This window comes from Mobula birostris, chromosome 16 (genome assembly GCF_030028105.1).
Source record: "Mobula birostris isolate sMobBir1 chromosome 16, sMobBir1.hap1, whole genome shotgun sequence".
NCBI classification, from domain to species: Eukaryota; Metazoa; Chordata; class Chondrichthyes; order Myliobatiformes; family Myliobatidae; genus Mobula; species Mobula birostris.
Genome location: NC_092385.1, coordinates 51,379,522 through 51,403,392, shown reverse-complemented (window position 1 = coordinate 51,403,392; position 23,871 = coordinate 51,379,522). Strand labels below are relative to the sequence as shown.

The 23,871-nt window shown below is 38.0% G+C and overlaps 1 protein-coding gene across 3 annotated transcripts in view; it reads left to right on the top strand.

The window, feature by feature from the left end:
• The window catches only part of edem1 (ER degradation enhancer, mannosidase alpha-like 1), a 40,378-nt gene that overhangs the window by 1,136 nt on the left and 15,371 nt on the right, over positions 1 to 23,871 (top strand). For all 3 annotated transcript variants that reach the window (XM_072280622.1, XM_072280623.1, XM_072280624.1), the window contains exons 2-6: positions 8,421 to 8,493; positions 15,900 to 16,003; positions 16,958 to 17,129; positions 18,123 to 18,306; positions 21,256 to 21,430. In XM_072280622.1, the coding sequence (XP_072136723.1) occupies positions 8,421 to 8,493; positions 15,900 to 16,003; positions 16,958 to 17,129; positions 18,123 to 18,306; positions 21,256 to 21,430 (708 nt within the window). The remainder of the gene's footprint in view (positions 1 to 8,420; positions 8,494 to 15,899; positions 16,004 to 16,957; positions 17,130 to 18,122; positions 18,307 to 21,255; positions 21,431 to 23,871) is intronic.

The following is a 23,871-nucleotide window of genomic DNA, read 5'->3' as shown; positions in this document are numbered from 1 at the left end:
TGCTTGTGATGAGTTAGAGTTTTTGGGTACGTTGGACTAACAAATATTTTGAGTTATTAAAAATCTTTCTGAATAGGAGGAAACTTCTCCTTAGTCAAAGTAGACATCTTGTTAGCATCTTTTTTATCTTTTATTATCTATAAAGTGTTTTAATGGCTTTTCAATATTCCACAAAAGAAATTTGTAGGAATTAAATTCTAAGATCTCATAAACACAGAATGAATTACATGCTTTGTATTGTCATTTTACATCTGATAAAGGGCAAGTGAATAGCATTCCTAGTATTAACCATAGTTTTTTCTTTTGGATACTGATGTTTCTGCAGGTCATATAGATTTGATTTTAGAACCACAGTTGTCTATACTTGAGTTATTAATTACAATTTCAAAATTTGTAGTGTTACATATTAGGTTGTTAGAAAAGGGCCAAGTAAATGTTTGCAGAAAACAGTACCAAAACAAAATAATGTAATTGCTGGAAATAACAGAAGATGAATAAAGGAGATGAAAGGACTTGTGGAGATGGAGGTAACTTTAACAGTTGTAGTGAACGGAATGAAATACAGATAAAAATTTGAAAATGAGATCCTCCGTTGGTCGTAGTTGACCATGGATATTGTGCCCAAGCTGTCTATGTGATATACAAGCCAGGGCAGAGACAGTTACAGTTTGGCACCAGCAGAGGCACAGGAGTCAGCCAATCAGCATTGAACTCGATGTAGGACTGCCTGAGGGACTCCATTTTTGGATTTTTACTCAGGGTTCACTCCTGAAGCTTTATCAATAAGTCGTTATAGCTCCAAGGCAGCGGAGGCTTGAGATCAGAGTTTTCTTTCTAGATGAGCTACCAACCATGGTTGATGAATCCCATTTGCCTGAAAGATTGGAAATAGGTTGGTTAAATTCAGATTGGTAGATAGTTACCAGTAGTCATCAGGTAGACATTTATGTGTTTAGGTTAAACATGAGATTCTACAGATGCTGGAATTCTTGAGCAACACACAAAATCCTGGAGAAATTCAGGAAGTCAGACAGCATCTATAAAGGGGAATAAACAGTTGATGTTTTGGGTTAATACCCTTCGTCTGGATTGGAAAGGAAGGGGAACCATCCAGAATAAGAAATGTGGGGGAGGGAGTGTAAACTGGTAGGTGTTAGGTGAGACCTGGGAAGGGGGATGAAGTAAGAAGCTGGGAGGGAGGAACACACATCAAAGTTGCTGGTGAACGCAGCAGGCCAGGCAGCATCTGTAGGAAGAGGTGCAGTCGACGTTTCTGTTTTATTTGGAATCAAAATGGAGGGTGGCATTTCAATATGACTTCTCATTGCCATTCTGACAAGTCTGTCCATGGCCACCTTTACTGCCATGATGAGGCCAAACTCAGGCTGGAGGAGCAATATTTCATTACTTGTGGGTTGCCTCCAACTTTATGGCATGAACATTGATTTCTCGAGCTTCCAGTAATTTCTCCCCTTCCTTCCTTCTCTTTTTCCATTTCCTATTCTGGTTACACTCTAATCCCTTTACTTCTTGCCCATAATCTTGCTCTGGTTCACCTCCTCCTTCCCCTTTTTTATCATGGAATACAGTGTCCTCTCTTCTGAGAGTCCTTCCACCCTTTATTTCTTCTATCTCCCCTCCCAGCTTCTTATTTCATCCCTCCTGCTCTGCCTACTCACTTTCCCAAGAAGATTGTAAGTGGTGTGATATATCAAAGCATGGTTATGAACTTTAGAAAGTAGAGCAGAATGCTGTCCTTGAATAAACATTTTTAAATTATCAGTGTTATACAGGTATCTTGGCGCATTGGTTCATAAAACACAACAAATGTTTTCAGTGCATCCTGCAGTTAGAGAATATTTAGTTTGTTAATTTCTTGAGCACTAAGGGAATCACACAGAAAGGTGGACAATACACTGTAAGCTCATACAGACATAGTCTACAACCATCATCTATTTCTATTTTGAAATGCTCAGTAAGTCAACTATTAGCCATGGAGAGAGAAACATAAATTAACTTTCATGTCAATGACCTCTTATTTTAATTGAAAGAAGTTAGTTTTACTAGATAGCTGATACTGATATCGCTTTTGTGGTCAGTAAACCCCAACGTTCACCTTAGTTTGCATGAATGTGTCATTTGGTTCTTACCACATTATTTGAAAGAGAAAAATACAAATTTCTTTCACATACTAAAAAAATACAAAATCTATAAATATGAGTTGACTGGGCTAGGTGCAGTATGATATGGGAGCAAATATTTGCAGCTGGGCTTTTGTGCAGTAGATGCTGCAAAGAATTTTAATGTTTTTGTTAGAAAATATTACTTTTACTCAATTCAGCATTCTGGATGTCAGTTTTTTTAAACCTGTGTTCTTTATTAAGGTTCAAGTTTAATTATCATTCAACCATACATGATTACCCATGAATATAGCCAAAGAAAATAGCTTTACTCTGGGGCCAAGGTGCAAGACACATTAACACGAAATTCTGCAGGTTCTGGAATTCCAAAGCAATACACACAAAATCCTGAAGGAACTCAGCAGGTCAGGAAAAGAATAAACAATCGACATTTTGGGCCAAGTCGCTTCTTCAGGACCAAGAAGGAAGGGGGAAGATGCCAGAATAAAAAGGTGGGGGGGGAGTGGAAGGAGGATAGGTTAGAAGGTAATAGGTGAAGCCTGGTGGATAGGAAAGCTAACGGGCTGGAGAGGAAGGAATCTGATAGGAGAGATGGGTGGACCATAGGAGAAAGGAAAGGAGGAGGGGACCCAGGGGGAGGTGATAGGCAAGTGAGAAGAGATAAGGGGCTAGAGAGATAGGAATAGAAGAGGGGAAGGGGAATTTTTTTTAACAGGATGGAAAATTCAATATTCATGGTATCAGGTTGTAGGCTACTTAGATGGAATATGAGGTGTTGCTCCTCCATCTGGAGAGTGGCCTCATCATGGCAGAAGAGGAGGTCATGAACTAACATTTTGGGATGGGAATGGGGAAAGAAATTAAAATGCTTGGCCAATAAGTATTTCCGCTTTTGACGGATGGAGTGGAGGTGCTCGATAAAGTGGTCTCCCAACTTGCGCTGGGTCTCACCAATGTAGGAGGACTAGGAGGACACATGAGGAGCATCAGATACACTAGATGACCCCAGCAAATTTGCAGGTGAACTGCTGCCTCACCTGGAAGGACTGTGTAAAGCCCAGTAAACTGGCAGGTAATGCACAGTACAAGGCAGGTAGAGCACATATAAGGTATCAGTAAAATAGAATCATGCAAAAATATAATCCAAGATCAAGTCTCATGAATGTTGCGGCAATCTGCAGTAGAACAGGATACGGCTCGTCTTCTGCTAAGCAAACATGGTGGGGGGGGGGGCGGCAGCACCAACTCCAGCTTGGATGCTGCGCCACATTGCTTGCGGTGGAGCGCACTGACTCCGACATCTCTTTCTTGAGCGGAGCTAAACAGGTGATACCGCAGCTTGGCCTCTTGTCCTCTCAATAAACAAGGCCACGCAACTCCCCCTCTGTCTACCGATGAGTTGGTGAATCAGACTTGCAGTATTCTACATTATTAATGTTCAACAGGGTCTTGCAATCAAAAGATGATCACTGGCTGTTAGACTGCACACTAACTCTTCTCTGATGCAGGCAGCAGCATGATTTGTACCAAGTCCAGTTTCTTCACCAATGACCAGCTCACTGATGGGCTAGAACTGCAGTACTTAAAGTTCTTAATGTCCAGAAGGGTCTTGCCAATCATAAAAATTACATTTATATAAAAAAAAAGACTACAACACCTTTCATCAAAGTTGCTGGTGAACGCAGCAGGTCAGGCAGCATCTCTAGGAAGAGGTGCAGTTGACGTTTCAGGCTGAGACCCTTCGTCAGGACCGTTAGTCTTAACGAAGGGTCTCGGCCTGAAACGTCAACTGCACCTCTTCCTAGAGATGCTGCCTGACCTGCTGCGTTCACCAGCAACTTTGATGTGTGTTGCTTGAATTTCCAGCATCTGCAGAATTCCTCGTGTTTGCGGCTATAACTCCTTTGGTTGGCCTCAAAAAAGCCATTGCGATGGAAAGTGACACCATCTTACTGAATGTCAAATGAGTTCTGGCAATATAAATCATCAATTTTTTTAAAAAAGTCTAATTTCATCTGAAATAATCTAATGTCCTCTGCATTATGCAGTCTGTCCTTGGGTTATGAACACGCAGTATATGGACATCCACACATATTGACAAACTTCCATAAATGTTATTCACTTCAAGTAAAACCAATCTTGGAAAACATGTTTGCATTTAAAATCCTAACACTTAGGCATCATTGTCATATAAGAATACAGGCTGCCAGTTTCATTACAGGTAGTCACTTAAGAGAGTAGTTTTGGAAGTTGATTGGCAAGTGTTTCCATTGATACCTGTATAATAGTATTCTAAACATTGTAACATTCAACTTCACTATAAACACCAATGATTCAACCTCATCAAAGTCAGCCATTGAGTGGGACATCCTAATTCTGTACCATTATAACTAGGTAGAAGGCAATAAATTTTCACTTTAATTTGCCCTCTTCAATACCATTCATTACAAAACCATGAAGGTGTGGTTACCATAGCAAATGATTTTGTTTATGTTCCAAAGTTTGGATAAAGTCAACAATCTAGAAATCTGGAATCTGCTTTTATTGAAGTTGCAAAAAGACAGTGACTGGTTTCAATTGTTTTTTTTAATTATTAAGCCTATTTTGGCATATTTAATTCAATTAATTTTCTCCCCATGATTCCATCAGAACTAAGGAGATTTATTCTCTTGCAACTTTTTGTGTGCAACATTTTTTAAGATCTATTATGTGCAGGCAATTGGCCTTATCATTATCTTGTAGAATTTGAGAAACTAAGTAAGATATGATTATATGTTAACTGTCAATGGCATTCTTTTGTTTTGCAAAAAGTTAAAAATGGTACGTTTTAAGGTTTAAATGAATGAAGCCATCCATTAGCAAAAAAATAAGCATAAGGAATATTTACTTGTTTGCTTAGTGATAAAGTGCAGAGTAAGCCCTTCAAGCTATGCTGGTCCAGCAACCCTGACAAACCCAGTTAACCCTGACCTCATCACAGGACAATTTACAATGACCAATTAACCCACTTAGATTGTGGGAAGAAACCGGATGACTCAGAGAAAACCCACGGGACGACGTGCGGAGACTTTACTGAACGGCACCAGTATTGCACTCTGAACTCTGGAATGCCCTGAGCTGTCATAGTGTTTTACTCACCACTATGCTACCGTGACATGGTTTTGGTGCATTGCTGGCTAAGTGAGAAGAATTTACACATATTAAGTTTGGCGAAATGGTTCTTGTTGAGCATAGATACTAACAATCCTTTGTAGCCCAGTTCTGTGCTCAATATACAAAGTCTGGGATACAGCAGGTTAGAACTTTAAAAAAAATTATTTTCTATTAAGATTTTATGCTGTTACTGAGAGATATAAATACATCCTCTGAGTCACCCCCCCCCCCACCCTGGACATTTTTGTTTTTCCCCAGTTCTGATGGCCCTCTCATCCCTTTATCTCCATGACTGTAATGATCTGCCATTCATCTCCCTCTGGTTCCACAACCTCTCCTTTTCTCCGTGGTCTACAGCCGCCTTCTCTCAGATTCCTCCTTTAGCTCTTTACCTATCACCTCCCAGCTTTTCACATCAAACCATCCTCTCCCAGATACTCACTTTCTCCCTCACCTGGTCTCAGATATCACCTTCCAGCTTGTAGTCCAACCACCACCAGGCTTCTATCCTCCTCCTTTCCAGTCCTGATGAAGGGTCTCAGCCTGAAGTCTTGACTCTTTAGTCCCCTCCATAGATGCTACCTAACCTGCTGAGTTCCTCCAGCATAATGAGCAAAATGTTTCCATTGGAAAGTTCTGTTCATTATTGTTTTTGCAGCAGTAAGTATAGATTTAAAATATCATTTAACCAAATTAATAATTGGAATGCATGTGGAGATTTTAGAATATTTAAATTATTAAGTTATGCTCATTAAGTTATGTAATATGTTTCTTTCCTAGAAGAGATACTACTTAAAATTCAGGCAAAGTTACAAAGTATATACTTTGTTCATTATTTGATGATAGTAGTGGTTCATGGACAAGATAGTGATGAGAATGGTTTAAAGTTGTGAAGAAGTAGGAAACCTCACAACAGGAAATGCTGGAAACATTCAATAAGTTGGTCAGAATCTATGGAGTGAATAAATGTGTTTACTTCTCAAGTGCAGACCTTTCATAAAATCTCCCATTTGAAGAATGATCCACATCTAATTTGCTGATTTTGTTGGTCTCTTTCTTTCCAGTGCTTACTATTTTATTTCTTATTATTGATTTAGTTCTTTTCAAACCCACAACTGGAACGTTACCACAGAGCAACAGTAATTATTATTGACCATGTGCCATAACTTGAAAACCCAACTTTACACTGCCACATGTTCCTGTAAAGCTGTTGTATCAGGCAGCTATAGTAAAAAACTTCAACAATTTGTTTGCAGTTCTACTGCAGGAAAGCAGCAAGCATTTGACTTCATTAAGGCACTTGTAGCTTGCATTTTAGTTCCATGTGAACCATGTGTGTTCTAATAGTGACCCTAAAGAACTCTCAAACCTCACATTGAGTGGTGTATATTATTGAATTGGGATACGTTTTACAAATTACTTTAAATTCATATCTTTATAGTTTAAGTTATTGCTGTTAGGCAACCTAATGAATTTATGCATGTCTTCAAGCACAAGTTATTAAATTTGCAGTTTAAAACCTTGTGTACAATTTCTTGTGTCCATTTTGTTCATTCTGAATGGGATCTGGTAACATTTTACTAGATCCCATTCACCATGATTGTAACAGAGTTCTCTTCTTCCATGTTAAAGAAACCAAGGTCTTTTATTCCTCTCTCTAACTTTACCCCCACCCCAATCTCTGAAGCACTTGCCGTGGCATTAGTGTATTTACATAACAGAAATGGACTTCATGCAGTTAAATGTCTTTTTAGTTGATAAATGACTCTGTGAACTAATTGAACATAGTGGACACAGCAATCTCTGTGTCACTTTAATACCAGCAGGGAGTTTTGATAATTTGGGTATCTCCATGAACATTTAATCAGATTTACAGTAGATTCCGGTTAATTGGGAAGCATTGGGACCAATACATCTTGGCTGGCACAATTAAGTGGCTGCCACAATTCAGAGGTACATTTAATATCAGAGAAATGTATACAATATACATCCTGAAATTCTTTTCTTCGCAAACATCCATGAGAACAGAGGAGTACCCCAAAGAATGAATGACAGTTAAATGTTAGAACTCCAAAGCCCCCGCAGCTCCCCACTCCCACGCATAAGCGGCAGCAAAGCAATGATCCGCCCTCCACCGAGCACTCAAGCGTACAGCAAAGCATCAGTAAAGACACAGACTTGCGGTACCCCAAAGATTATTTGTTCACCCAGTAATTAGGCATACCACAGGCGCTCTCTCTCCTTAACAAGAGAAAAAGAGGTCTCTCTATTTCATGGGGAGAGAGGAGACATTACAACCAACTTGTTGATTTATGATGTTAAAAGGTGAGGCTTTATGGAAACAGGCATGCAAAGGCAAACTGCCGTTTAACTGAGTAACAGATTTTGTACTTAAATGAAATACAAGTCAAATTAGAGCATTACAAATCCTACTACAGTACTATAAAGCTGTATATTTAGTTCCTAATATATATTGATGGAGGAATTAATCCAATGTACGTTGCTGTGTTCTTTTGATTGCAAATGAACAAAATCGGTGCAGGTAATGCACTGCCTTCTTACAATGCATCTTCTGAATCTTCATGTTTATTATAACATTCAGGATGATTTTTGATACCTTCAAATTCTTTGTGGTCCCTAACTTGTTGAAGAAGTGAAATTGTTTCATTTGCACTCCCGGCTGTTTCTGGCATCTCCAAGTCTGAGTACTTGAAACTACAGTGAGCAAAACAGTTCTGAATTGTCTTACAACTTACTTCTTACTATCAGTGACAAAAAACACTGGTGTTTGAAAAGAGCCACACGTAACTGACGCAATTTAAAAAGTGTTTGCTTTAAGCACTGTGTAGTGTTTAACAGTCACATTCGTGCATATGGCTGACACTAGTTAGAAGCAGTTCAGTAAAAGTCTCCTGTCCCAACTTAAACAGCATAGTGTCCCAAACAAATGGAGGGAATCCTGGCTATTTTCTTGATTAGTTTTTGTATTTTAAGAGTTGTTCCAAATAAGCAGCTGCCCTGATTAACTGATGGCCCAATTAACCGGTATCCACTGTATTTCCATTCTAATCCCAATCTGAGTTATTTTGCTTTTGGAACTTGTAATTAATTTTGTTTTCCTTCTAGTTCAAACATAAACATTAATGATGTCCTTGGGAACTATTCTTTAACACTGATCGATGCACTTGATACCCTGGCGGTGAGTGACAGATGTTTGATTTAATAATTACTTTGCTCTGTGGGACTTTTCATTTTTATTGTGCCTTAGTTTCACCTTAGTTTTCCAATTTTCTTTGTTTTCCAGATACATTTTATACAGAATTTTATTGATGTAGTTGTATGGAAAAACTATACTTCACACTTTATTATCATGAATTAAACTAGCACCATATGGAAAAAAACATTTGCTGGAAATCTATAAAGAAACATAAAATAGATGTACTGAGCAAGTCAGATAGCATCTGGAGGGGAAAAACATATTTAACGTTACACCTGTTGAAAAGGCATCAACTTGAATTGTTGAAAGTAAATTTATTACTTACAATGCAATAAAATCAATGAAAACCTACACACACACACACTGACAAACAACCAATGTCTAAAAGAAAAAAATGTGCTCATTGCTTGGAAGGGCTTTGCCTGTGATGGACTGGGCTGTGTCCTCCACTTTTTGTGTGCTTTTTCTGTTCATGGGCACTGTCGGTTCCATAACAGGCTATAATGCAATATTAGGTTAGGATACAATAGTACTTCCTTCTCTCTCCAAACATGCTGACTGACTTACTGAATACTCAAAGCATTTCCGTTTTTGCTTTCTGTTAGAAACTTGTATATTATCACAGACCTAAATAGGTTAATAGTTTGTGTTTGCATGGAAGTTCTTATGTGTTTAGTGATGATGTTTTGTTTATTGAATCCATAACATGATTAAAACTGCAGAATCCTGCTCTGTGATGAAGTTCCACATATGTAAACAATGATTTCACTGGCTTAAATGCTTGTGGGCTAATAATGTTTCTAATTGTAATCGGTGATGGGCAAAAAACTGCTGGAAACAATGAGTGTGTGGTGCCAGCCATTACTGGTGGGTGGAAGTGCCTGTTTATTACAGAGGAGAGATGGGAGCTAAGATTTAGCTCGCTCAGTCCAATTGATCGATGATTTGCATTACTCTTGCAGGAATGCAAAATTGCGAAGTTTACTTTTGTCTATTCATTAAAATTAATTGCATTTCCTATCATTTCTAAGTTTGTATCAATGATGAGTTAATCTTAGATTGCTATTTGTCACTGATAATTAATGTCATAAAGATAGTGATAATTGCATTTTTTTATTCTGCCAAGGTATTCAATTTTGATGCCCAGAAAGGGAATGATTAAAACTCTGGTGACTTCTGTAGGAGTTATTTATATACTCTAATAGGTTTTAAATATATTCTTTAGTTATAATGGCAGCATTTTTGCATTGAGTTTTGCCGTCCAACTTTCGGTTTGTGACCAGACTAATGCTTAGTAATAGATCCTAGATTAGTATATTTTGAAAACAATGCTATTCAAATAGTATATCAATTAATGCAAGAAAATTGCTAGATTGTGTAGTTCTTGCAAACATCATATCTACCATGCCACATACATTATTTAATTTCAATTGTTACATTTAATGTCAGAGAAATGTATGCAATATACATCCTGAAATACTTTTTCTACACAAACATCCACAAAAACAGAGGAGTGCCCCAAAGAATGAATGACAGTTAAATGTAGAACCCCAAAGCGCCCCCCACCTCCCCCCTTCCACACACAAGCAGCAACAAGTCAGCGACTTCTCCCTCCCCCCCACCAGCAAAAAAACATTGGCGCCCCCCCACCAGGTACTCAGACATGCAGCAAAGCATCAATAAAGACAGACTTGCAGTGCCCCAAAGACTACTCACTCACCTTTTGAATAGTCGCTACTCAAAGACTTGTACAAAAGTTTACAGACTCAGCTGGCTGACAAATTTTTTTTTAAGTTAAGTTCTAATTTTTTTGTCTCCCTTTGCCTATTTTAAGCCTTAATTTCTCTTTCATCCCAATATTAGACATTATTAGGATTATAGGATAGGCAATTGGACTGGCTATTCAGTGTTCAGTTGTGGAGAAAAATTTGATGCAATATGAAAGTTGAAGTAAAAATTCTAATTTTTGATGATTGCTACAATTATGTTAATTCAGTGATTTCAAGGCTAGAAAGCAGGTTAACTGGATTTAAAAAAAAATGTATGAGGACATAATGCAGTGCATCTTGAAGAGATGCTGTATATATTTAAGTTTAATTGAGTATCTTTCTTTGTGTTTTATGAAGTATTTATTGTGTAAACCTGTAAGTGTTGATGGTCTCTAACGCAAAGGATTAGTACTAAATTTGCAGGATTAGGGACAACTTTGGCAAATTTACCATAAGTAAGCCTGATTATATATGGATTAAAATTGACCATGTAACTGGAGTATATAACTTGATTTACTGACGGACTCTTTATCCAGTTGCTATATATTTTTTTTTGTCAGCCCACACACACAGGAATTGGAAAGTCCCACTGAATGCTTAACTGCAAATACTCAAAATGCAGATGTTCCCCCCCATCTTGAGAAGTATTTTGATCATAGGGCTTTGTTATAACCTATGTGCTTTGTTACACTGAAGGTTTGTTTGTCCCATTATAGTGTTTCAAATAAAGGCTGAGTTCGCTTATGTTATCACTCCTGAACATGTAGTGCGTTCGCGGTAGTTACTTTCTTTTATGGTTAATCGCAGAGTTCATTTGTAGTCACCCTGTTTGGGAGTCATTTTGATCTCTGTTAATAATTAGATATGTCTGATTAGTTTTGTATTTTCCACTAGTATGAAGTGAAAAACAAGTTTGACTTGTTTATCGTTGCTCTGCTTGGCATTGACTATTGTAATTTCTGATAACTTAGAAAAATAGTTTGAAGCTTTGAGGCAAATTGTCCCTAGCAATACAGCATACTGTGAAATGAAATTAAGTTAAATGGTTTGATAGAATGAATTTGAAGTTGCAGTATGTACAGTGGAGTGGGATAGTTAAAAAGCGACATGCTTGTGGGTTTCAGGTGCAAGATGAGTGGTTACTGACTGCAGCTGTTTTCCAGTGCAAATCTGATAATTGACATCATAGTTTTGAATCAGTCAGGTTGTAATGCCTGCCATAAACAATTGAGTGAATTTCAACTTTGTGCTTTATCTTCAAGATTGAAAGAGTAAAATATTTGTTACACCTAGAAAATGACATGGCATTATTAAAAGTAGTTCTCCCAAATGTGTTACGCTTGCAAATCTTCCTCACAGAAATCTTTAATTAAAAGCATATTTATCTAAATGAAATTCGTCATAAGTCAGTAATTATGCTAACCTTACGAATATTGATTCAAAAAAGCTATTACTTGGAATAATTAGACCTAATTGTTACTTGTATTCAATCTTTGAATCTCTGTTAGTTCATTGAGTGTAAACATGCTGCTCAAAAAACAAATGTTGTGAATTCTGAAATGTGAAATAAAAACAGGACATGTTGGAAACATGCAGGTCAGATAGTATTTGTGGAGAAAGAAGTAAAGGTAATGTTTTGGGTTGATCTCTTGTTGAATGGCTTAATTGTGAAAACAGTGTTAATCATAATTAGTTCAATATTTGTAGTTACATAAGAAAAAAGAGCAAGAGTGGGCTACTTTGCCCCTTGTGTTTCCCCAGCAATTGCATAAGATGGTGGCTGATGTTTTTACCGTCGTACCATTTTCCTCTGCTAAGCCTATGGCTTGAATCCCTAACCATCTAAAACTGTATCAGTCTCTGTGTTGAATGTACCAAGCAGCTGGTGCTTTAAGTTCAAAGGATTCATTACCCTTGGGTGAAGCAGCTTGTTGTCATCATGGTTGACCCCTTACTTTGAGATAATGACACCTGGTGTCAGGTGCTCTTGCCAGGTAAAACATCTACTTTGCCAAGCCCTTTTAAAAAAAAAATCTGTGTTTTGTTAAGAGCGGCCCTCTTTCTTATTAAGTGCTTCTCACAGCTTTTAATGGGATTAAAAAATCTCAAGAATCAAGCAGCTTGTTATTGTGGTTATTACATAATCATAGGGTGCATACTTTGTTACATGGAAATTCTAGTGCCTTTAATGGAAATGTGACAGTTTTGTTGGTACATATTTACTAATTCATCTGCTTTGTAAATGCTTTGTTACTTTGCTCCTGTGCCTTCAGAGGCCCTCAGAAATAATATCATTCCCTGTTGCAGAAGACAACTGTGGAAACGTTATTAAATTTATGTGAATTTAATGGGGTAATCGAGAACCTTTAATAAGTGAAGTATCAGCAAGGCAAGGTAATGCTGGTGTTCACATAGGGCAGTACGGTGTAGATTCTGTATCAAGTCTGTTCATCAGAAAAATGCTATCTTTCAGTCACGCCATGAAGATCAGGTAATCATAGTGGCTTTAAATAGCAGTTGTGGGGTTCTCCAAGTACGGTTGCAATGTTTGAAACTTCTCATTAGGAGCATTTTTGAAATTACACTATGCTCAGTTAGGAATCTGAATGCTTGGTAGATAATTTTAAATTCTCAGACATGTAAATGAAGCTTGTGGCATTTTCAACAGGCTGACAACCGAGGGCACCTTTGCTCAGTACCATAGTAGTGACGGTGTGATTGGCTGCTTTAGGGATAAACTATTTTCTGTCATTGCCATAGATCATTAAATGATTCATTAATTCCAAAAATAAATTCCATAAATTTTGTCATTTGTTTGTCAGGAATGCACAAGAGTGAAGAAAGCTTTTAAGTTTTGTTTCATGACTCTTTTTTAAACTTCAATTGCTAATATTAGTTTTTTTTTTACCTGAAGATGACTCTATTATCTTATTTTTTGTGAAACTAGTTGAATTTTTCAATAGAAACAGCATAGGTGAAAATCATTAATTTACATTAGTGTGTAAGGAAAATGTTTGGTAGGGCTAACCATACCTACCATGCTTCAATAATGTAACAGCAATATTTTGGATGCTTGTTTTTTTTTTCCTTTTTGTGTCTTTGTTGGATTGTAGGATTACTTTCTTATTGCCGAACCAAAGGGGGGAATAACTGGCCGCGATAATTAATTTGTGATGCCTGGTCATCCAGTTTACTGAAGTGGCAGGGGCTCCAACCTGAGCATTAGAAGCAGCCGGTTAGTGAGCAGCAGGCAGCAGCGGTTCAGGGTAAGTGTCTACCTGAGACCACAGCAAATTTCTGGTGACAAGTGTCAAAGGAGAATTACTGGAATCAAGTCATCTTTGGGGAAACCTGCCTTATGAATTGAATATATAGCTTTATTTACTGAATGTAGTTTTTCTGGAGCAGTTTTCAAATTTCATTGTATTTATTAGTTGCAGCATTGTAGATTGTGTAATTCTTATAGAACAATGCTGCTTTGAAAAGGCCCAAACTGTTTAAGCAGAAGGTCTGAGCTGCAGCAGAAATTGAATTTAGTGTACGCAGATAGGCATTTTTGTTGCAGCGAGAACAATTTACAATGACCAATTAACCTATCTTTGGAAACCCACTTTAAAAAGAAGACTTCTAATTATATAGTGTTTTTCACAATTTGTGTGAATACTGTACTTTTGGAATACAATCAATTATTGTAATGCAGGAGCCAAGCCAGTTTGTACATAGAAAATTACTACAGAAACAGAGATTTCTTGTTAATAAATTCTTAGTTGTTGAATAACTTTGCCTTGGGGACTAAGGAATGTGAAGTGTGACTCGCTTGCCTTTCCAAAGAGTGGTGTGTGTTTTTGAGGGGCTATGTCTGGTCATACTCAATGGTGATAAAGCTGAGTATGAAGTTAGTTAAGTTCTGACTTTGAATTGATTCTGCAGTCTTCATATTCAGAAGTATGTGCGTCACCAGTGGGGCAGAGACGTACATTTTAGTATGGGAGCAATTGGCATCTGTTATTGTACTATTTAGAGGTGAAGGAGCCACACTGCCAAGAACCTACCTATTTTAACACCTACCAAATGACAGGACACTTTGCAGTGTCCAGTTAACCTACTAACCAGTACACCTTTGGACTGTGAGAGGAAACCCACGCAGTCACGGGGAGAACTTACAAACTCCTTACAGATGGTGCTGGAATTGAAGTCCGAACTCTGCTCCATGCTGTAATAGTGTCGCACCAACTGTGATGCTACCATGGTACCCGTCTCTGAATTTTGTTTGTTATTTTCTTGTCCCTTTCCCAAAAGTAAAGCAGTCATCTGATAGCTAAGGCTGTGCCAGGCAACTACAAACAACCAAGACAGGAAATTGCACGTTTCTTAACTGTAGAATTTTGAAATTGAGTTTGGTTATCTTAAAGATAAAACAACTTTTAATGTTAATAATAAATCAGAGATCTTCCTTCACTGATTAAACAATTAATATATGAAGATGTTCAGCCTTTTAAGATTTATGTTTAGATGTTGATTGCCTACCTGTTGGCTTGTAAATTTATAAAATCTGTATTTGCTAATTTTGTCAAAACACTTCCCAGTTGGTGACAGTTATTATTAACACAACTTATTTTCCTGCCACAGCTGAGCATGCAAAGTTTGTGGCTGTGGTGGTTTTGACCTGTTAAAAACATTACTCCTCAATCAGGACATGCCCACAGTAACTGAAGTTGTAAGTTGTTTGCTTATGTATCATGTTGATGACACAATAACCCCTGGTAATTTCCCCCAAGAGTAATAAAGTGAACCATGTAGTGTGATATTAAAGCATCCTGAAAGAAAAGTATGCTGGTTGTGGATTTTTGAACAGATTCATAGTTGGTGGATTATTGGATTTCACAACATGCCATGTTAGAGTCAAAGTTTCTGAGCAGAGAGTTTTGGGAGGAAACAAGTTATGAGCTGAATGCATTGGTCAATTTGAAATTTCACTGAGTTGTACCCAGTGGTTATAATTGCAGAAGTAATCTGATGGAATGCTAATATTTCAATGTCTGCATATTATGTGAAATCTTTTTATTTCTATTTTGATACAGGATAATCTTGTTCTATGCACTTAAGCTCTCGCATTTTGTTTTTGCAAGTTCTATTACTTATGCAAATTACCACACCTTTACAAGAGGAGTTTTGCTGTCTTTTTCTTTTGACAGTGGGTAAAGACCGGTTGGGTTTGGAAGTAAACCAAAGTATCCTTCTATCTAGGGTGGTTGACAATATTAAGTGCCCTCTGACTCCGAATCGATCATTTGTAGATCCTTTACTTAATGCTTTTATCTTGCATATCCCCACCTGCGGCCTGCATGGATGAGATTGTATTTATTATGACTTCTGTATTCTGAATGTGATTAGTTTTGTATTTTCCCTTGAAAATATTCAACCTAATGCTAGATTCGCTTAATATGCGAAGAAACAAGAGGTTTAATGGAAATTCCCAGCTATTTATTTTGAATTGTTTTGACAGACCTTCACAAATGAAAAGATTGATTTGGAGCACATTTCTAATCTGTTTTGGAATAGTAAGAACTCATAATGATCTTTTTAAACAACAGCAATATTTAACTTTTCACTGTGTAGGTTTTGGGCAATGCTTCTGAATTTAAAAGAGCAGTGAAGCTTGTGATTACCACTGTCTCTTTTAATAAAGATTCAACTGTGCAAGTCTTTGAAGCAACTATCAGGTAAGCCATAGATCTGATCTCTGTACGTACGTAATTTAAATCTTAAAATTTCAGTCGGCCCTTAATCCATTCAGAGAGTAAGTTACAGTTTAACACAAATTTAATAACGCTTTGACTGATTTAATTATAAAGTTTCATTTTATGCCCTTGAATTCTAATTTCCTTAAGCAAAGGATTAGATTTTCTGTTCTGTGAAATTGAATTCAACTAATTTTAAGTGGATCTATTAGATCAGTGCTGGATCATTGCTTAATCTGGAATACAAGGCGAAGTTACACAATCTACCTGTATAATTTGTCCTCGTGTGTAGTTCTGATGGATCTGCTATGTATTGCTCTCAAGTTGGACGCATCTTTGAGATGTGGTGTCCAAGTCTGAAGTAACCAGACACGGCTGCAGAGGCCAAAATATTGGCTGCATTTAAAATGGAGGTTGATGGGTACTTAATTAGTATAGGTTTGAAAGGCTGTGGGGAGAAGACAGAAGAATGGGATTGAGAGGAAAAATAAATCAGGCATGATTGAATGGTGGAGCAGTCTGGATGGCTGAATGGCCTAATTCTGCTCCTATGTCTTATGGCCTTATATGGATTGCTATAATGTCTTCCCTTCGCATTTCAGTTTGCTTATGTTGAAGATTAATATTCCAATGGTTGAAGTCCCATTCTGTACCTTATGCAGTTAGTATCTAGGTTTCTCGGCTTCTCCATGAAGACTTACCACTGGATTTAAGTATTGGAGCCTTTTTGGCAGCTAGTGCTCGGTGGTTAAAAGTATTGACTAGAAATTATTGAAAGTGAATTTGTCCCATCAAAATTCCTTCCCTTTGATGCATGTCTACTGCTTTTGTTGAATTTGAATCATTGCAAGCACCAGGGTAGGCATATATCTGCCTCCTTTTTTTCTCATAACTTATTTCTAGTTGCAGTTTAACACCATGTTTATTTTGTTACAGGATTTTAGGAAGCCTACTTTCTGCTCACATGATTATAATAGATCCTGCTCAGCCATTTGGAAACATGGTTCCAGAGGGCTATGATGATGAGTTGCTTCATCTAGCTCGTGATTTGGCTGTAAGATTGTTGCCAGCATTTGAAAATACCAAAACTGGCATTCCTCATCCAAGGGTATGGGCCATTTAATGATTAACTTATCGTTTGTTAGAACTGCAAATAGCTATAAAATTATTTATCATCTTTTATGTTATGCTGTTGGATTTCTATATTTAATAACTTGTATTGAATTTAAGGATATTTCTTAGTTGTTAACTATATTACTGTATGTTGGGTGCAAAAGGTGCATGTGTTGCTTGGGAGATCAGCATTATTGTCTATTTTTCAGAGGCCACAAGAAGTCAAATTAGGAAATTTTATCTCTTCAAACATTATTGATGAAAGCGAGCTTAATATGCTTGATTCTTAATTGCAGGATGGGGAAAATGTATGGGAGAGGGAAAGAAATGAAAACAGATGTGTTCTAGAGAGCTCATGAGATATTAGAACAATCAACGAACTAACCTGTGGCTTGTATACATTATCATGGCTGCTTTTGTATTCTTTTGTGAGATGTATGAAGGGTCACTGCAAGATCACAACTTGTGGGATTCTTCAGATTTGCTATAATACCAGAGTGAAGAGAACAAAAATGACTGCAATCGCACTTAGAGCTATGGCACTGAATAATGTAAGAGCCAGTGGCAACTGTGAGAATGCATTGAAGGTTCTATCTGAAGGATATATAAGAAAAGAACTGTTTAAAGGCAGGGAGAGAGAGAAACAAAAATCAGAAAGAAAGGAAATACAGAGCAAAAGAGCAGCAGCTCATGTACTGACAGCACATTGTATTCCTTAGGACAACATTCCAGTCAATATTTTTGGGTAACCAAACTTTCTATTGGAATTGGCTTATTCCAAAGGACAGTCATCAACCTGAAGTGTAATTCCAAAATTCTCAGCACTGGTACTTACTAATTGGCATGTACACTATTGTTTCTATTTCATATTTCCAACATGAGCCTACTTTTTATTTCTTTCACCTGCTATTGTTGACTTAAATTGTATTTCATCTTGATTAAGAATAATCGTATAAAGTATTTTCTGCTTTCTAAAAAAAATTCCCAGGTGAATCTAAAGAAGGGCGTGCCTTCTAGTTGTCTTAACGAAACCTGCACTGCTGGAGCTGGTTCTCTACTTGTGGAGTTTGGAATCCTTAGCCGCCTCATTGGGGATTCTACTTTTGAATGGGTAGCTCGCCAAGCAGTGAGAGCTCTCTGGAAACTGAGAAGTGATGAGACGGGGCTCCTAGGTAACCCATTTCTCGTGAAACTACAAAAGCTGTATTTTAATGTAAAATAAAGTGGTAGCCCATCACAACATTTTTTTGTCAACATTTTAAAATTTGAAATTTGAAGGAAAAAAAAAACATTGCTGTATGATGTCTCTACATTTAAATCTGGATAATATAATAATTGACTGCGGCGTTTTTAAGGATGGCCTTTCTAAGTGCTCAACACCAGCCTGCCTGTTCCTTGTTGACTTCAGAAAGAAATTAGAGAATATTAATAGCTGCACAAAGACTGAAATGTGAAGTAAGAAATTGCAAGATGTAGTATACTTTAATGCCAAAATGTTTTCATGGTATCAGTTATCTTATAATTTCGCAATACAGCAGCTGTCAGTTCTTGCTGTTTTCAGTTGAGTGCTCTAAATAGCTTGATCCTGATATGGGTCTTGCAACAGAGCAGGGGTTCCGTAAAAGGTTCCAACCTTTTTTATGCCATGGACCCTTACCATTAACCGAGGGGTTTGTGGACCCCAGGTTTGGAACCCTTGCTGTAGAGAGTTGGTGGTTTCTCTTTTTTTTGTGTATATTTAATTAAATGAAAATCGTATATCTTGTAGTTGGTACTTCTGTCCATTTTGGATTATACCGTGACATAATATACTACTGCCAGGTAAATTTTGCTCTAACTATACCACCCAATATCTAAAATATCTGTGATGGTTCTAGGTAAACCTTCCTAGAGCTGTGTCTTAGAGATAATTGTAGTATTGCTCTGGTGCACTGCAAGTTTCGGGGTTGTTTCGTTTCTTTTGCTTAAACCCTTTTAACTCTCTTAAACCCTGTCCCACCCTAAGCTATTGCTGTTGCCAAACAAGACTGGCTATTGATCTAACTTGTTATAGGGATCTGATCTGCTTCCACCCACCCAGGGATGCCAATACTGTTACGGGGGTCTCCTCCTGTAATCATGATCTGAGAGGCACATAGAGAATCTGTATTTAATGACAAGTAACCATTATTGTCTCAACTAAAAAGCATGTGGCTCCACAAACCAACTACCTGTGTGCACACACTAAAATTCCCTGACCCTTCATGAACAGTCAAAGAAGAGAAAAGATATTACCTGGGAAAAGAGTCTACGCTGGCAGGATGCTCTTTGTGATCCTGATCTCCACGTGTCTGTGAGGTCCTCCTCATCTGTGATGGTTGGTGTTTTGAGGGTTATGTATTTATCGTGTTCCTCATCAGTTGAACTGAGGGATCTCCATCCCATTGGCTCAAGATCACCTGACCTATCTGGGTCATCTTTTTACTGATTCTAGTTCAGGGCTACAACCAATGTTGTTCTATGGTTCCTGCCCCCCACACCGCCCCTCCAGCCTTGTGTATTTGTTCCTTTCAACTGTGTCTGCTCCAAACCAGTTGAGCTAGGCGACCCAGACACTGAGTTGAATGAGATTACAGATCACTCTTCTGGTAAGTCTGTCACTGTTCATAATAGATGGCTACTGGTCTGAGAATGGTCTCAGGGGTTTAGCAAGCTGAAGCTCCTTGTCTCCACATTGAATCGCTCTGATTGGATTATCCCAGAGAAAGTATCAGTTCAGAGTTCACAAATTGGGGGAAATAAAGACAATTGGTTCGTCTGCTTCTGTCCTTGATTCATCCAGATCCAGTAATTTGTAGACTGTAGTTCTTTCTGGCCACAAACAGTAGTGACTTTCGGTGTTTATTACCACTGTGCTGTTTCGCTGCCCTTCCTGACCTTTCACACTTTATCATTTCCTTTGAATGATCTACACCAGTGTACTGTCTACCTTAACTAAGGTTTACTAGCTACTTTTTTGCCATGAATTGGTATCTGATATCCAAGCAAAAAGCTTGACTGAAATACTGTGTGTCCCTTTATGTTTCACTACTTGCTAGAACTTGGAGATAGGGTGAGTGACTATGCATGCGCTAAGAGAGAGGCGTTTGATCATAGTGGGATGAAGATAGTTTGCTAAACAATACATTGAAAACTAGATAATTGAATAATAACTGAGCGTATGATGGGAGCTAGACACACAGCCTTGTGCACCTACGCCGATAGAGATTGTGGAGGAGATGCTGCTGATCTGAACTGACTGGGGTCTGCAAGTGAGGAAATGGAGGATTCAGTTGTGCAAGGAGGCATTGAAGCCAAGGTCTTGGAGCTTATTGATTAGTTTTGCGGGGATGATAGTATTGAATGCTGAACCGTAGTTGATAAAGAGAATCCTGATCCTATGCACCTTTGCTGTCCAGATGTTCCAGGGTTGAGTGAAAAGCTAATGAGATGGCATCTGCTGTGGAATTTTGCTCTGATAGGCAAATTAGATCTAAATTGCTTCTCTGGCAGCATTTGATATGTTTCAGCACCAACCTCTCAAAGCACTTCATCACTGATGATATTAGTGCTACTGGGCAATAGTCATTGAGCAGGTCACCATGCTTTACTTGGGTATAATTGAAGCCTGCTTAGGTACTCGGACTGCCAAAGTGAGAGGTTAAAGATCTCAGGGAACACTCCAGTTGATCAACACAGGTCATTAGTACTTGGTCAAGTCCCCCGTCTGGGCCAGGTGCTTTCACCCTCCTGATGGCTTCTTGCGTATCAGTGTTAGTTCAGAGACCTTGCAACTGGGTGGCTGCAAAACAGGAATTATAGTACAGGAAATATGTTAATTACATTTGTATTCTTATGATGTATATTTGAATTAACTGACAATTTGCGCAGAGTTAGTGCTAATCAGTCGTTGGCTGAGGTTCTACTTCATAACTAAGCTATCATTAGCTGTAACACAGGTGTTCAGTCATGTAATGTGCTATTTTTAACATGTCCTGTGATCTTTTGAAGTTCAAAATGGGTCAAGTTGTGCAATTGTTATATATTTTCTGTATTTGTGTATGTATACTTGGACATTCAGCTTTCTATCATCTTTTGCATAGGGAATGTGGTAAACATCCAGACTGGACAATGGGTTGGGAAGCAGAGTGGATTGGGAGCAGGAATGGACTCTTTCTATGAGTATCTTCTGAAATCCTACATATTATTTGGAGAAAGTGAAGACCTGGAGATGTTTAATGCTGCATATGAAAGCATTCAAAATCATCTGAGAAGAGGGTATGACATTCCTTGTGTACTTAAGATTCTGTGGACAATTATTGTGTTGCTACAGCCAGTTAACCTTGATTTGACTTTTTTAAAAAAAATTATGCTGCTAAATACTTTGTTCGTAGCAGATTTCACTTGGTTAGTAAATGCACTGATAGTTCATGTAATAACGGAAAATTTTCATTAGTATTAATGATTCATTGTAAGGAAAGGCAGAACAGTGATGAAAGAAATGTCAGAATAAAAATTGCCATAAGTCATTATATAAACTATACAGAACTACAAATTAAAACACTGTAATGTTAAATATTTTAAACATTGGGTTTTCATTTTATTTCTTAAATAATAATAATAGTATTCTCCCGTGCCTCACTGGTGCATCGGACAGTACCCTTGCCCTTTCTTTAGCGTTTGTTTTATGAGGCCGAGTTGATAGCTTGACACTCAACCCTGCCAGATGGAACTTGTGCAAGGAGCTGGCTGGATTTGGACCCTGGACCACTTGCCCTGATGTCCATTGCAGATGCCACTAAACCATCAGCAGGTATCTCTGCTTAAAAGCAGTGGATAATTTAAAGGGTGGCACAGTGACTATGAGGTTAGCGCTGCAGTCTTGCAGCTCCAGAGATCCAGTTTAATCTTGACCTTGGGCGCTGTCTGTGAGGAGTTTCCTTGGATCCTCCAGTTTTTACCTACTTGCCAAAAGCTTGCTGGTTGGTGGGTAAATTTCTCTGAGGAAGGAGATAATGGGAGTGCAAGAGGGAAAAAAAATGGGCATGTTGTACGTGGGTGCTTGGTGTAGTGGACTGAAGAGACAGTTTCCTTGCTGTATCAAATAGGAGTAGGCTACGAGGCCCCTTGAACTTGCTGTTTTTGCTATCTTGGCTCATCTCAATGAGATCTCCTCTCACCTAAATGTCAGTGCATATACTCAATATTGACTTGATTTAACTTTGTAGGCTAGTCCTCTCAGCATAGGACATAATGCAGGGAATCTGTGCTGTACCTGCAAATAAGTCCTGACCTGGATATGAGGACTACACAATACTTTAGTGTTGTCTCTCCAAAAGCCCTGCAGAAATACAGCAGGTCTTTTCTACTTAAAATTGCCTGTAGTAAGGGCCATCAGGCTGTTCTTCCTAAGTAATTGCTGTATCTAGCTCTCAACTTTCTATACATTTTAAAATGGCATACCAGTATCCCTCTGTACAATTTTATCTCAGCATATAATCAATTATATTTCAGTTGTTCCTATAAATAATACCTTACTCCCATTTTATGTTCATGCCTACTTGCCGACTTGCTTATCCTGCCTGCATTCCTTCAGAATTTTTCTTCTCACTGGCTGCTGGTTTAATATCATCTGCAGACTGACATATTGCATTATTCCACATCTTTTATTGATGTGTTTTTTGTACATACCTGTGGAACTGGTAAAGTCTGCTGTATTCCTGTGCATGTTCCTACCAATTTGTGTCCTTTATCCTATCCTTTATTTGGGCTAATAGAGTGAATCTTCCTGGGTGAGGCCATCACTTAGCTGTTTAAATTAAAGTCATTCCTGAGTAGAATGAGACAGTGTTACATCAGTGACAGACTTTGCAACTCCCAAGTGAGGCCTACGTCTTGCTGGAACTCCTTAGCGTTAAACTGCACAAATGTTACGGAAGTGTTTTTGAAAAACTGTTAGTCATTTTCAAAACATGTTCTATCCTCAGCTTTTTTCTGATGTCAAAGCCTGTCAAGTGAATTCTGCAGCAGGGCCTCTACTCTACATTAGTTGAGATCTGATTGGCGCTGAGGCCTCGCTGTATGATTGTAGAGTATGGAAAGTCAATTATATCAGCCCTCTGCATTAAATTTGAGTGGGATGCAGGAGTGTTCTGGTGACTATGTTATTGGCGATCCTATAAACCCTTAGTTAACTATCTTTTCTTTGGCATCTTTTTGAAAACGCAGATTACCTAGAGAAGGTTGGAATTTAAGGCAAAGTATTATTAATATGCTAAATTTTCATTGCTTTACCTTAATAGGAAAGATTATTAGAATGTCTCACTGAAAATGAGCAAATCTGCAGTTTCAGAGCCTGTGGCATCAGCAAAGCTTACCTTATGTTCTGTGCAAAGGCTGAAACTTGCTAATATAGCTATAATTTATATGTGGTTTTTTTAACAGCAGCTTAATCCAATAGTGCTATTTGCAGGAACCAGATGTTATTACAAATACTCAACAATTTATTTGCATAGCATTTACCAAAGTTCATACTTCTAGAACAAAGGAGGTCAGAGGGACCAAAATGAGGCATTTATAATTATAAAGAGCAAAGACAGGGTAGATAACAAATATTTATCTATGGCTGAAACCAGAGAGCCTGGGTTCAAGGCAAAGATTGGGAGATTTTAAGGTGGTCCTAGTTAAGAATTATTTTAATCCAAAGATTGGTTGGAATC